General features: G+C 49.1%; 1 protein-coding gene across 1 annotated transcript; it reads left to right on the plus strand.

Moving 5' to 3' along the window:
• The first annotated feature begins 231 nt into the window (after positions 1 to 231).
• Positions 232 to 6979, plus strand: LOC127046012 (antimicrobial protein CAP18-like). The gene is made up of 5 exons (XM_050942908.1): positions 232 to 238; positions 682 to 869; positions 4325 to 4449; positions 5694 to 5842; positions 6792 to 6979. Exons 1-5 carry the CDS (start codon positions 232 to 234, stop codon positions 6977 to 6979), a joined length of 657 nt encoding a protein of 218 aa, XP_050798865.1.
• Positions 6980 to 15527: the final 8548 nt, after the last annotated feature.

Below are 15527 nucleotides of genomic sequence, written 5' to 3' on the forward strand. Positions count from 1 at the left end.
CAAGAAATAAGCTGAAAAAAGAATCCTGAGATTTTCTGTTCTCATCCCACAGCAGAATCCAAGGAGACTGCAGAGCCAGCAGTACCGTCCACACTGTTTATTGCATTTTATGTGGGAGGGAAAGTATTGTGAGAGCCCCACCCAGAGGGCACAGAGAGTGTGCTTTAATCACACAGAGGATTAGATCTGACTGTTTGATTGCTGTGCTTGACAGAACTGCAGGAGCAGTGGATGAGCAGTAAGTGGTCAGTGTGTGATATAACCAGCCCTTAGTAACACATATGAGATAGTGTCTTACAAAATGTGACTCCCAAAATGAATTTAAGTTGTGTGGAAAGCTGGCCCAACAGAATTAAGACACGTAGCTCAGCCTTTCCCAGCGCAGAGGCCCCAGGACAGCTCCCCGCCTCACCATGAATTGTTTAGCAATAGGTGCATGTGATTTCTGCAATGTATTTGAAAACATTTTCCTTTTCCCCTAGCCAGCATCTCCCCTTTGCTTGCCCTGTCAGGGTGGCCAATGGAAACATCCTGCAGATGGATTGAGAAAAGCCATCGATTCAGGGAGGACCGAAGCAGGCAGTCAATGAGGCATTAGCCCACCTGAAGGGGGCAGTGTATAAAAGGGCTTCTCCCGGGGAGGGGCAGGGCTACCCACCCAACTCTCACTGAATCCCACAGGGCACAGGACGGAGACCTGCCTGAAAGTCCTGCTGCTCATCAGGGTGGTCACAGCAGCCCCCATGCCATCATTGTCCCCTCTGCCAACCCACGAGGATGCAGTTTTAGCTGCAGTTCAGATCTACAACCAAGAGCCAGGCACAACACTGGCCTATCGGCTCCTGGAAGCTGAGCCGCAGCCAGACTGGGTGAGCGACCTGGGAAATCGCTTTGTGGCCTGTGTATATTCGATGCTGCTTGAGTTCGTGGAGCAGGTCAATAGGGAATCGCTGCCTCTGATGCCAGACTCCTGTACCTACAGTCTGGTATTTGCAGCCTCGTTATTATCCAAGGCTGATTTCTGGTGGTGCCGGCTATGGGCTAGGTACTTTCCAAAGAAGATGATCCCTGCTCCCAATCCAAGTAGGCAGATGTTAGGGGAAGGAAATATCAGGGAATTTATAGACAAGTGAACTTGAGTTACTGTAAGCAGCATGGCAGAATGGGGTTTTAAGAGGGAGCGAAATATGTGGAGGTTTGCAGTCACACACTACTTCCCTTTATGACCACACAGCAGCTTCCTGGTCCCGCCGCAGACGAGGGGCCTGACACCAGCAGTTCATTCTGATTCAGCAGGCAGAGAATGTTTCCATCTGAATTATACTGTGAGCAATTCAGGGCAGGCACTATCTAGGGGTTCCTTTCCATTGATACAACACGGAACTGGCTTGAGCCCCCACCCAGTAACCTGGGAAATTTACACCCCACCCCTGAGTGCCTCGGAGAGGCAGTATTGCCCTGCTCACAAGCACAGAGTATGTGTGTAGAAAAGAAACTTAACTAAAGGAGGGAAGTAACTCGGCATTAATTTGGAAAACACCACAAATAGGGCTCATAAACATAAACCATGAGTAAAAGACCCACCCCAAGGAACTGGGCAGTGTCCTTTTCTCCTCAGGTTCTTAAGCCCAGCAACTGAAGTGTCCCTTTCACGTGCTCAACCCTTTTCTGCACCCCACTGAGTTGAGTGACTCACAGTTGAGAGATGCATCTGCAGAGTTCACTTCCCTGCCACTCTGGGTGGGGTAAAGAGGTACCTTACTCGCTGCCGGCTACTCTGCTGGCCGCTCACTGTCTGCTTCTGCTGGTTACCTGCTCACCATGCCTCTCTGTCAGCCGCCCTGCCGGCTGCTCATCACACCTCTCTGCCACTGCCCTGCTGGCTGTCTGCTCACCGCTCTCGCAGGGCCTCTCCACCAGACACCCTGCTTGCTGCTCATTGTGCCTCTCTGCCATGCCAGCCACTCAGTCACCAGCTATCAGACCTCTGCACATCAGTCTTAGTAAATTTCAGCTCTTTATAGGCTTGGCAGGAACAGTGGCCCCCCTCTTATGTGATTTCAGCTCTCCATGATTTTTAGCTTAGCAGGCAGGGCAAAATCAGTCCTACCACAACTGATTTCAGCTCTGATTAGCCATTTAACATAACAAAGGCTCCTAATAAAGCCTATTTAGCTCTAGTCTTTGAACAATGGGGAAGAACAGGTTAAACCAGTCTAGGAAAGACCCTTGAGGGTCTACAGCCTCCTAGCCAGAGATCTCTGTCCTCACCCCTCCTAATAGCACAGAGCTGTGACATTTGAGCCCCTGGCTTAATGAGGTTCTTTCAGCTGAGGGTGGCCCCTTCATTTGGGACCAGTTAAGCACAGTCTTGCTTTCCTATATTCCTACAATAATTACAACATTGGCAACCATATTTCACTACCTCTGCATTCAGTAGTCAGGTGATTTGTACCTAATGCCCACCAAAATTGATGACTTTAACACTGCTGTATCTGATGAATATGTAAATAGAGCAGGAGCAAACTGTATATACATAAACAGCCCCAAGTCTCTCCCACTCCCAGCTAGCTGCCAGGGAAGCATTCATTCAGACTCAGCTTACAGACGTTCTAAAATCCTGGCCCATAGCTAACAGAAATACTCACTCCTTTGTATTCCAGTGGCTCTCAATAGCAGGAGCTGGATCTTGTTCCTTCTTGTGCATCATCAACAGCACCTTGTTTAATGTGTTCCTGTGACGAGGCGTGAGAAGGAACAGCAGGGTTTGAGCTTCAGAGCAAAGTTCAATTTGTGGGACTGACAGGTTAGGGAAATAACCATTGTTCAATGAAAGGCTTGAACCTGTGAGCTGCTGAGCAGCCTCTACTCACATGTGCCCAGTGTAAGTTGAGTGTGCTCAGAGCCGTGCATGATCAACCCCAAAAGGAAGACACTTGGGGGCCCAATCCTGCAAATATTGGCACACACAAGTAACTTCTGCAAGCCAGGAACCTACATATGAAAATTACCGTGAGGCAACAAGCCCTGGAATCCCAGGCGCTCACTTGGAGCGTGTCACTTTTCAAACCAGAATTGCACTTTCAGGAATTAAAAGACATACAGAAACTCTGAGCAACTGGATTTTCTCAGAGAAGGGCAGGATGGGGGAAGAATTGCAAGATACTTATTATTTATTCAAAACCTCAACTTAAGATAATGGGGCTACTCCAGAACTAGCCTACAGCACACAAAGTTACATTTCTGGAGTAATCTTTGAACAGCATCTGAAACATGCTAGACCCTGGACAAAAGCTGAGAATGATTATTAAAACCATATTACTTCAGAGAACTAGAACAAGTCAATGTTACATTCTGCTTAGACTGGAATCTCTTTAGGGCAAGGGCCTTGCCTGCATATGTGTGCAAGCAGCGCCCAGCACAATGCAGCTCTGTAAGCATGCGGACTCACCCCTGCAGCACCTCCTGCTGGTCTCTCAGGGAATTAGCTCAATTTCCAGCCCAGAGCACCCTCTGCAGGCTGGTGATCCACTACCGCTTGGCCCCTGGGTCCTTCTCTGAACTCTGGTGCCCTGTTAGCTGGGTTGCTTCCCCTAGCAGTAACTCCTTTCTCTTTGGGTCTCCCCTTCTCAGGAACCCCCCACCCACTATCCCCACCTCACCTCAGTATAAGGCAACTGCCAATCATCATCTAGCCCCCAAGCCCTGGTGCAGACTGCAGTATCAGCCTACTCATCACTGGCAAGGTTGGGTTTGGACCTGCTGCCTTTGCCTACCCCTGGGCTGCCCTCTGCAACCCCCAGTACCTGTTGGCCTTATGCTAGGCCACCGCCTAGGGCTTTCCAGGCTGGAGCTCCCCTGCCTTTCCCCAGCCCTGCTCCAGTCAGGTGCCGTGCCGTGCCGTGCCGTGCCGTGCCGTGCCGTGCCGTGCCGTGCCGTGCCGTGCCGTGCCGTGCCTCTAGCTCCCTGCAGCCAGGCCCTTCTGCCTGTACAGGCAGAGGGACACTGTTTGGATGCCTTGCTCCCAACCTTTTTATACAGGCCAGCTGTGGTCTGATTGGGGCATGGCCCAGCTGTGGCTGCTTCCCCAATCAGCCCAGCTTTTAGAGCTGCAGCCCTCTTCAGGGCTGCTTTTTAAACCCCTCAGGGCAGGAGCGGGTAACCACCTGGCTACCGGCTCTGATGCCAGTCTGGGCCTCTGGGTGATACTGTAACACAAAATAATAATAAAATAAAAATAATTAGGCCAAACACCAAAGTGAAGCCTGGTGCCTTGCTGCTCAAAGTGAATGTTAATTTTGTTTTTTATTGAATGTTTTCTTAGGACATGTCTTCAAAAACTATCCAGCCGCTGACATTCACTGTTCAAGAGACAGCGTGCCTGGTATCAGAGAAACATGACGTCAACCAGTGTGAATTCAAAGAAGATGGGGTTGTCATAAACAGATAGCTAAGGGTTAATGTCTCTTTCGCCTGGAAAGGAGTAACCTGAAACACCTGACCAGAGGACCAATCAGGAAACAAGACTTTTTCAAATCTGGGTGGAGGGAAGTTTGTGTGTGAGTTCTTTGTTCTTTGTCTTGTGTCTGACCCTCTCAGCTATGAGAGTGATTTTTCTATCTCCAGTTTTCTAATCTTCTGTTTCCAAGTTGTAAGTACAAAGATAGGAAGACCATAGTTTTGGTTTTTTTTTGTATTTACATGTGTGTAGTTGCTGGAATGTGTTAAATTGTATTCTTTGTGGATAAGGCTGTTTATTCATATTTCTTTTAAGCAATTGACCCTGTATTTGTCACCTTAATACAGAGAGACCATTTTTATGTATTTTTCTTTCTTCTTATAAAGCTTTCTTTTTTAGACCTGTTGGAGTTTTTCTTTAGTGGGAATTCCAGGGAATTAAGTCTGCAACTCACCAAGGAATTGGTGGGAGGAGGAAGTCAGGGGGAAAATCTCTTTGTGTTAGATTTACTAAGCCTGACTTTGCATACCCTCTGGGTGAAGAGGGAAGTACTTGTGTTTCCAGGACTGGAAACAGGGAGAGTGGAGTCCCTCTGTTTAGATTCACGGAGCTTGCTTCTGTGTATCTCTCCAGGAACCCAGGGAGGGAATACCTGGAAGGGAGAAGGGGGGGGGGGGGAAATGGTTTATTCCCCTTTGTTGTAAGACTCAAAGAATTTGGGTCTTTGGGGTCCCCAGGGAAGGTTTTTGGGGGGACCAGAGTGCCCCAAAACACTCTAATTTTTTGGGTGGTGGCAACTTTACCAGGTCCAAGCTGGTAACTAAGCTTGGAGGTTTTCATGCTAACACCCAAATATTTCCCAGATTTGAAATATGTTATGACAGAGGTAAGGCTCACCTGCTGCAGGGAGACATCTCCGTCCCTAGGCAGCGAGTTATATGGGCCCGTGGTGCCTGTGCTCCACCACCAATGTTTGGGCTTATATTTTCAGAGCTGGCCCATCCATAGGACGGACCGTGGCAATTTTGGGAGGCACCACATTTCATGGGGATGCAGGATCCAGGGCGGCCTGGGGGATTAGCCGGGGGCCTGGCACTGGCAGCAGCAACCCGACCCCAGCCCGCCCTGCTCTGACCTGCCTCTTCCCCCCTGCTCCACCCTCTCCCTGCCCCCATTCCACCCCTTCCTCAAATTCCCGACCCACCTCTTTCTGGCTTCCGTCCCCTCCCCCGAGCGACGCCAGGAGCTGGCGGTGTGGCACGGAGCGGAGAGGAGCAAGGCGGGCTGGGACCAGGTTGTTCACTGCTGCTGGAGCCATGCCCCCTGCTAACATCCCAGGCCATGCTGGAACCTGCATCCCCCTGAAGCATGGGGCCCCTCAAAGTGCAGGGCCCAGGGCGGTTGCCCCAGTCTGCCCTATGGATGGGATGGCTCTGCTTGCATCCATTCTGGGCACCACCAAAAATTATACAAACCTGGCACCCAGGTCTCCATCTGCTCTTTTATCTCACTGATCACCCAGCTGCACCTTGAGTTGACCAATAGTATCTCTCAGGTCCCCAAGCCTCAAAGAAAATGTATATTTCAACCAGAGACATAAGGAAGGAATGGGGCTATGAGACAGTGCCTTTTCTGCTGTAGCCTGCTTACTGAATCATACATACATGTTGTCACGGAGTCCCCGGGCGATGCTCTGGAACTGCTCCCCACCAAGCCAGTCAGGACTTGGGGAGCCTCCTCTCCCTTGGAGCAGACTTGTTCAGGGCAAGAAGCTCACACGTCTTCACCTCCTGGGTCTCTCCTTGGAGCATTCAGCATCCTCTGCCCCTCCGTGCGCTTCCCACAGCGAGTCCACCCCAGCGGGGTCCTGGGGAAGCCACCGGGTCCTGCACCCCGACTTTGCAGTCAGACGTGACTCTTAGCCAGCCAGTAAAACAGAGGTTTATTCAATGACAGGAGCAGGGTCTAAAACAGAGTTTGTAGATACAGCGAACCGTTCCCCTCGGCTGGGTCCATTCTGGGGGCCAGTGAGCCAGACCCCCAGGTCTGGCCTCCACCCTTGACCCCAGCCAGCTCCAGACTAACCACCCCTCCCAGCCCCTCCTCTCTGCTCAGCCCCTTTCCCGGGCCAGGAAGTCACCTGATCCCTTTGTCTCCAACACCTTCAGCTGGCACCTTTGCAGAGGAGGGGCCCAGGCCATCAGTTGCTAGGAGACAGAGTGCCAGGCATTTAGGTGCACTGGCCCTTTGCTCTGGCAGATACTTAAGAACTGCCATGGGGACACTGAGGCACCAACACAGTATTCAGAGCAAACATTAAGAACATTCCCAGTTCGTCACACATGTCACGGACAAAATACATTCATTCATCCAACCTCTAATTATAGGTCTGCATGGTTTTTAAACTCTGGTTTGCTATTGTCAGCTGGAGCACTGTTCTACCGGGAAACCCTCACTGAAGTCAAAAGAAGAGCAGGAAGAACCTCATGTATAACATTACTTTCTACACTAGCACTTTGACAACTCTAATGAGATCAGGGACCCCGGTGCCAGGTGCTCCACAGACACAGTCAGACAGTCCCTGCCCCAAAGTGTTCACCATCTAAATAAACCAGACAGGCAAAGGCTGGCCAAGAGGGAGCGCTCTTATCCCCGGGTCACTGGTGGGTGATGTGACTCACTCAAGGTCACACACCAGGTCAGTAGCAAAGTGGAGAATTCGACCCCACTCTCCCTATTCTCAGCCCAGCGCTGTAACTGCAAGACCCTGCTTCCAGTTCCGTAAGCATGCTCTGCCCTAACAGCAATCCAGCCTCGCTTGGCTCAACTGAGTGTAGATTTTGGCCCATTCTCTCCCTGTCTGTATCTACATTTACCCATATGCTGTTCTCTGTGGGGCCCTCTCACTCAGCTGGAGTAGACAAGGAATCCCACAGACCACATAGTGACAGCTCACAAAGTCAGGTGGTATTGAACACGAGCCAGAGTTACACAGATTGTGAGCCCCTTGGGGCAGGGACCTTCCTCTGTACAGCACCTCACATAACGGGGTCCTGATCCACTGTGATGTCCAAACCAGGCTGGAGGCTGGGCCTCTCAACCTTCTGCTGAACTTTGTGACCAACCCACATTGGGAAGCAGGTCTCCACACGCGAGTGGCCTGAGCGGTAGTGCTCCCGGACAGTAAGATGCTGAGGTCTCTTTGACCAGCTGCAAGGGAGAGAAAAGACTGCTCTGGATTCTTCTCCACTGAACAGGACCCCCCTTCCATCATTATCAAATGTGAGGTGGCGTCTGAGGAGGTGAGTGGCCTAGATGGCCTCCTCTCTGCTCACGGCTGGGCTGATGCAGGGTTAAGGGTTTCCCTCGCTGAGATCCTGGCCAGGTATTTCACACTGACCAAGTGTTCCCAGAACAAGTGTCCAGCTCATCTGCTGGCAGCGAGTTGGCAAAGGCCTCCTGCCCCGTGAGCCTGGAGGTGGAACCTACAGCCGCCAGCAGAACCGTAGGGAGCAAATTCTAATCTCACTGGGATACGTAAGAAAACTAAAGCTCTATACAGTGCCTGGGAGTGCGGCAAGGGCTGTGGGGCTGGGGAGGCTCCTCACCACCTGCCTTTGTCCAACAGTAACATTTACATACGTTGTACGATGCAGACACTGAATGGCCTCTGGTCCCACACACCAGGCAAAGGCCCCGGCATGGCCCCTCCTTCTTATCCTAGAACAGGGACCTGCCCAAGGTGGGCGTAAGGGTTACAGACAGCAAAGGGGGAGGGGATAAGAGTTGTTTATAATCCTGCACCTTCAATGACACACCTCTAGCATGCTGTTCCTCCAGCAAGCAAGCTCCTGCCTCTTCCTGAGCCACAGAGCGATGTCACCCTCTGCCCAAGAGCTCGTTGGCAACACTCACTCCTGAAGGCTACACTTCTCCCCAAGTAGCCACCTAGGCCTTCAGTGACACTGGTCGGATGCTCTCTGTTGTTCTAAGGAGGCCACGTGCTACAGGGGAGCGGGCACTGGGCTGGGACTCAGCAGCTCAGGGCGCTACTCTTTGCCCTGCCACTGAACAGCTATGGGACCTCAGGCATGTCACGCTGTTACCGTCCCACCCTTTGCCCACGTTTATCTTGAGTGTAATCCCCTTGGGGCAGAGATGGTCTCTCAGTGTGTGTGTACAGTAACAACTGTAGCCCTGATCAAAGGTGGGGCCTCTAGTCATTGCTAACCAACGATATACAAAAGAGAACAAACGAACGTTCTCTGAGCTGCAGGAGCCAGTATCAGTCTGTGTGGAGATGGTAACCCCTGACCTCTTTTCCCTCTAGCCTAATGTCATCGTACAGGGCCGCAGAGGAAATATTAGTAGGTTTATTCATCGAAACGCCTGGAAGCTTATTCAAATCGGTCTTGCCCATACCAGCTAAGAAGATCCAGAAAGAGAGGAGATGAAAGCGAGCTGATGCTACCAGACCCAGCTGTGGCTCCATTTCTCCTCCACTGGAAGCACCGTTGGAAGCAAGGCTCATAACAATCTGAACAGCTTCAGAGTATCTGCTGCTACATACCGCATAGCACCTGTTTCAGTGCTGCTCTACGGGGCTCCTCTGCATAATAAACTGCCATGCTGCAAACCTATACTGTTGTCCTCTTCTTCCATATTCTAGGAGGAGATTAGGGATGTGAACCAGAGTGAGTCACCTCACTGTGCTACTGGCCAATGCAAACCCTGAACTAGGAGTCACACGCCATCCTCATTAAAGAGAACCAACTCCTGCTCTATTGCAACAAAGATCCAGACACTAAGGCCCAACTCATTAATAGTGATGAGCAATATTGGGTGCTCAACACAGATGGCCTCAAAGAAAGTTTTCAGAGAGTAGTGAGCCTCCACCATCTGAAAACGAGGCCCCTTCAATATCTCTCTTGTTGGGCATCCAAATTTTGCGCCATCCAAAACCAACAGTCACTTGAGAAAATTTAGGGCCCAAGGTATGTAATACTTTAGACTGGGACTTTCATTCATCTACCACTAGATGGCACCAGGTGGCCTCAGGTACAGTAGAGGGAATGGGTGTAATTAGCACACACATCACTGGGGATCTTAACTGGGTTAAGAGTCACATCCATCGTGGATTCCCTCAGCCTCCCTGATTTACTGCAGGTTCCAGCCAGACAGTGGGTAACACCCTCTGCCCTACTAGTTTTATGACCCAGGTAGCCTCATAACCCCCAAAGAAATCACTCCCTGCGGGTTCAGTACACTCCAGCAAGGAGGGACTGACAATGTCCTGTGTTAAAGGCTTGATGGTCACAGGTCCCTTTGCAGACCCTCTGCCATGGGGGCAATTTTTCCCTAAAAAACAAGATGGGGCTGCTCCAAGGTTTCTCCCAACCAGGCACACCCATAGAGAGTTCAGGCTCCCAGCACAGCTTTCAGCATGGTGTTGATAATGAAAGAGGACTCCACAGCTCCCTTCCCACCTTCCTGTACACCAACCCACAGGGACAAAATCCCAAAGCAGGGTCATTAAAGGTGCAAATTCCATCGGACTGAAAACCCTCCAGCTCTTTGGTGTGACAACAAACCTGATTCTGCCGCCCTTATGCTCTAGCCTTAAAAATCTATCAGCTGAAGTCATGAATGATATGAAGTCTCATGAGAGGCAATATGGCTGCATCAGGCACTCTTTAGTGACCTGAACATTATAAAGTGAAAACATGGACAAATTGCTATGGATGAGTAGAAAACAACCCAAGAACATAGGAAAAAACCAGGAAGGCTAAGACACAAAAGTTGTTACACTTAGCAAGGGACATACCAGGCAATAAGAAGAGGTTCTATAAATACATTAGGAGCAAGGATAAGGGGAAGGAAAATGCAGGTCTGCTATGTAGGAGGGAAAGGGAGCTAATAACAAAGGACATCAAGAAGGCTGAAGAGTTGGATGCCTATTTTACATCAGTCTTCACTAAAGGGGTTGATTGTGATCAGATGCTAGGGGAAGGAACACAAGCCAGACTAGGGAAAACAGATTAAAAAATATTTAAATAAATTAGATGCTTTTAAGTTGGCAAGGCCGGATGCTATTCACTCTAGGGTACTTGAGGAACTAGCTGAAGCAATCTTTGAACCAGTAGTGATTATCTTCCAGAACTCCTGGAGGACGGGTGGGGTCCCAGAGGACTACAGAAGGGAAAACATGGTACAGTACCTCTCTAAAAAAGGGAACAAAGAGGACCTGAGGAATTACAGACCAGTCAGCCTAACTTCGATAGCTGGAAAGTTACTGAAATATTTATTAAATGATCTATTTATAAATGCCTAAAGTAGAACAGAAAAATAAGTAGTAGACAAAATGGACTGGTCAAGAACAAATCATGCCAAATCAGCTTAATTTCTTTTTTGGTTACACTACAGGCCCATCGCGTGGCGTGAAGCAGTAGATGTGCTATATCTTGATTTTAGGAAAGCTTTTAACACAGTCCCACATGACATTTGCAAAAACAAATGAGAGAAATGTGGTGAAGATGAAATGTGTGCAACACTGGTTGAAAATATAGTAATGAATGTTCACTGTCAAACCGGGAGGATGTATTTAGTGAGGTTGTCCAGGGATCTGTCCTGAGTTTGGCACTATTCAATATTTTCACTAATGATGTGGCTAATGGAGTGCAGAGTATGCTTACAAAATCTGCAGAGGACACCGAGCTGAGAGGGGTTGCAAGCACTTTGGAGGTCAGACTAGATGATCATAATGGTCCCTTCTGACCTTAAAGTCTATGAGTCTACGAGGATTAGAATTCAAAATCACCTTGATAAATTGGAGAATTTGCTGTAAGTGAGAGTTAGGTTAGATATTAGAAAATACTTTAACTATAAGGATAGTTAAGCTCTGGAATGGTTTCAGCATTAACTTTTGATACCCTTCCCCCATCACCCTAGTTCCTGGGCACCCACAATTTACGCACACACTAAACATTCCAGGAAGCACCCACCAGTCTTATGGGGTCCCTGCCAGGCCAAAGACTTTCTAACACTTCCACGAAGGTTGCGCCCCCCTTGGGCAGAAGGCCCTGTCCGTTTGCTGGATCAGAATCCGTGTCAGTTTAAACTCAGTCTATTTATACCAAAAGCCCTTTCTCTGATTGTCTCTGGAAACCCCAGTTTGAATCAATCTATTGAAACCAATCCAGGAGCATGTGCCTCTCTAGAAGGGTTCAGTTTTAGTGACTCACCTTAATCACCCCCCGAATCTTTGTAGTTCTGGGAGGAGGTCTGGTACCCCTTCCCCAGGGAGTAGGAAACTATCACACTGAAGCCATTCCTAGGTTTAACACATTGGTCCCCAAAGATCTTGCAGGGGGTCGCAGTAGCTGTCACATGCAGTTCTTCTCCCTCAGCTCAGCATCTGCTGCTGAGGAGTAAATGTGATGGCTGCCGTGGCCACAGTCAGACACCAAGAGGACCATGAGGCCTCTCCCCATCCAGTGCTGAGAAGGGACGTCATGTCACCCCACTAGCACACCCCTGATTGTCACTCTGACCTTGGGGGATTTATTGTTTGTACATTTGGGTTTTCCCAAAAGCTGCTGTTCCCTTGAGTAGGAAACATCTGTTGGCAAATGTGCTGGGCAAGCAGAGATGGGAACTCAAATCAGCTCGGATTGTGGGATTAGGCTGCACACCCCACGCTCAGAAGAGTGTACGACTTTCACTCTCCTGAGGTCAAGAGCCCTTGTGGCTCCGTCAGTGATACTCCCCACCAGGGAGATATCTGACTGCTCCCACTCTGCTAGTGATCCTGCTGGGACAAATGTACCTGCATCTCTAGGCACCCAGGTTATAATCACTGGAAACCTCACCTGATGTAAATAAGCACAACTCCATTAATTCAATAGATCAAGAGGCACTGTTCCCAGCAGGGAATTTATCCCAGAGGTAGGGTATGATTTTTTCCCATTGTTCATGAAGGAATGTCTGCCTTGTGAGATTGTGTGTACAGAGCGTGTGTGTGAGTGTGTTGGGCGAGGGGGACAAGACTGAGAACTATGAGCATACATTTGAGACTCCTAGACACACTTCGGTGCAACACTCGCTTGTCATTATATGACTAAACTCCTCAATGAGTTTGACATGTGAGAGGAACTGGGACCAAGTGAATTTGGAATTTTCATGCAAAATATCATCTGATGGACAGAGAGGAGCAAGAAATCTCGTCCAAATGATAGAAGCTGCAGAGAAGAAGGTTCTTTCGCTAACAATGATGTGATTGTAAGAAGGGGAAGAGATGAGAGAGCTTCCAAGCTGTCACTGAGAAAGGAATTTGGAACCCCATCAAACATGTAACTGAAGCATTGCTGCCGACCTTCATAGCTTTCCTACAGTCATAGTGAAGGCCAGCAAGGACCATTGTGGTCATCTAGTCTGACCTGCTGCAGAACACAGATCAGGCCAAAGAACCACAGCCAGTCATTTCTGCATCAAGCCTGTAACTTCCATTTCTGTGAAAGCATCTCTTTTGAAAGGAAATCAAATCCTGACTGAAAGCCTGCAAGTGATGGAGAATCCAGCATATCCCCAGATAAGTGGTTCCTGTGGTCAATTATCTTCACTATTTAAAAAAACGCACCATATTTTTGGCCCCAAATCTGCAGTTGTACCAAAGGACAGACCCCTGTGCACACATGGACCCCACTGAAATCATGGGGTGCCACACAGGTACCAGGGTCTGTCTGTCTGCACAATATTGTGGAATTAGGGTTTTACATAGCACAGCAAAGAAATGGACAAGAAACCCTATTCCAGTGAGCAAACCACTGCGCATCTTACCCAACTAACTTCTGTTTCCTGCATTTGCAAAAGAAATACCATCACGTTTGGGAAACAAACCTGCAACTGCCATAACGTTCCAGTGCTGTGTAGGTGAGGGTGAGAGAGAGACCCATTCGGAATAACCTCAGCACTTAGCTCATTCAGGTCGGAGTTCTTTACTCTAATAGCAGAATTTATATTACATTTTACATATTCAGACATTGTCTAATTAACCCTCCGAACACAGCAGAGACCTAGGTCTAGATAAATATTACAAACTGCATTTCAGGGAGTTATGCCACTTACCTTTGTCTCCTCTAACGAGAGCATAACGCGAGAAAGGAAAGGCACTTTAGTTCTGTGTAGGCTGAATCACAGACTGTCCAACACAACAGGACACAACACACACGTGTAAGGTACTATGGGTATGTAGTGTTCTGGGATATTTGTATCGTGTGTGTGATGGGCACAGGGTGTTTGAAATCCCCAAAGAGCCATTTCTAGGGGAAAATGCATGGCAAAATTATTTATCATCAGTGATTTGCATCACAGCAGCCCCTGTTCAGGGCCAGCATCAGAGTCCCGTTGTGCCAAGCACCGTACCCAGGAATGAAGCCTGGAGTTGGCTGGTAGCCTCCATTGATGAGGACAGTCTTTAAGGCCAGCCAGTACTGAGATGGCCCCACGGTCCCCTTTAAACCAACGTGTCTTAAAAGCACTTCATGCAGACTAGGGGTCTCATTAGCTGAAGGCTTCAGGAGGACACACAAAACTCTATGGAAACAAGTGGGGATTCTGAGGCTTCGATCTCTGTGCTCTGGATCCTCCGAACTTTGGAAAGGGAGTACAAGGCCTGTAGGTGCAGCTCCCTTGCTCTTCCAGGGAAGACAGCTGGGGAGTTGTGGAGGAGCCTGCAGCATGGCACGGTTGTGGGGACCATATGAGCAGTGAGGATTTTATTGGCATCAATACAGGCTGTCCCTGGAGGGAAAGGCTGGATTCCAGGATCTGGAGAGTGGGGACACAGGGAAAATGTGCTGGCCAGCTATGTAAAAGGCACCTGCCCTCCAGCTCTGTCAGACTGGGGATACAGGGAAGATATGCCAGCGAGATCTGGAGAAAGAGGCTGCTTGAGGGACCTGGACTGCCATGAGGGATAAATGCTGGTCAGTTTCCTAAGGGCAGGTTGTGCTGCAGACGGAGGAGGCTGTGCTCCACAGGACAAACCAAGAGGAACCCCCCCAATTTCAATTAAGCTGGAGTCTTGTTATAAACAGGGGTCAGTGCTCTAGTTTGTCCTGGACAGCTGCACGGAGAAAGCACAGACACCCGACAGCTACAAAAGTAACATCTTGTTACAGATGCACCTGCAAGAATGAGATTGCAAATGTTTGTGTAACCCACACACCTCCTGGGTGTGGTGTTCTGGCCCATCTAGTGGCACTCAGGAGGTGTGTGGGTTACATGTGCAGGCCTCTTGGCTGAGCAGTGCTAAACCTTCGGGCTGTGACGGAGCTGCAGTGGGACTCTCAGAGCAACTACTATTCAATAAAAGCAGCAAAGAGTCCTGTGGCACCTTATAGACTAACAGACGGAGCTGCAGTGGGACGGAGCTGCAGTGGGACTCTCAGAGCAACTACTATTCAATAAAAGCAGCAAAGAGTCCTGTGGCACCTTATAGACTAACAGACGTTTTGGAGCATGAGCTTTCGTGGGTGAATACCCACTTCGTCAGATGCATCTGACGAAGTGGGTATTCACCCACAAAAGCTCATGCTCCAAAACGTCTGTTAGTCTATAAGGTGCCACAGGACTCTTTGCTGCTTTTACAGATCCAGACTAACACGGCTACCCCTCTGATACTTGACACTATTCAATAGAGCATCAGAAATTAAAGACTGGGGGCTGAATTCTTCACTGCCATGTGCCTCAGTCTTCTTTCATATGACACTAGCACCTACACATACAAACCAAGATCTATGATGCTAGCAGCTGTACACACACATAGCACAGGAGAATCATTGCCCTTACGAGCGTTCAATCTAAACAGGCCATACAGACGAAGAGTGGGAGAAAGAAAGGGCCATGAGTACAGAAGGGGAACTGAGGCCAGAGAGATAGAGTAACTTGCCAAAAGTCACACACAGACTCGACAGACTTTGCAAACTATTCTCCAGATTCAATCATCAACATCCAAACTTTGAATCAAATACAATGCTGCATTTAACCTATACCCCAGGGGGGCACATGC

This window comes from Gopherus flavomarginatus, chromosome 2, assembly GCF_025201925.1.
Source record: "Gopherus flavomarginatus isolate rGopFla2 chromosome 2, rGopFla2.mat.asm, whole genome shotgun sequence".
Taxonomy (NCBI): Eukaryota; Metazoa; Chordata; order Testudines; family Testudinidae; genus Gopherus; species Gopherus flavomarginatus.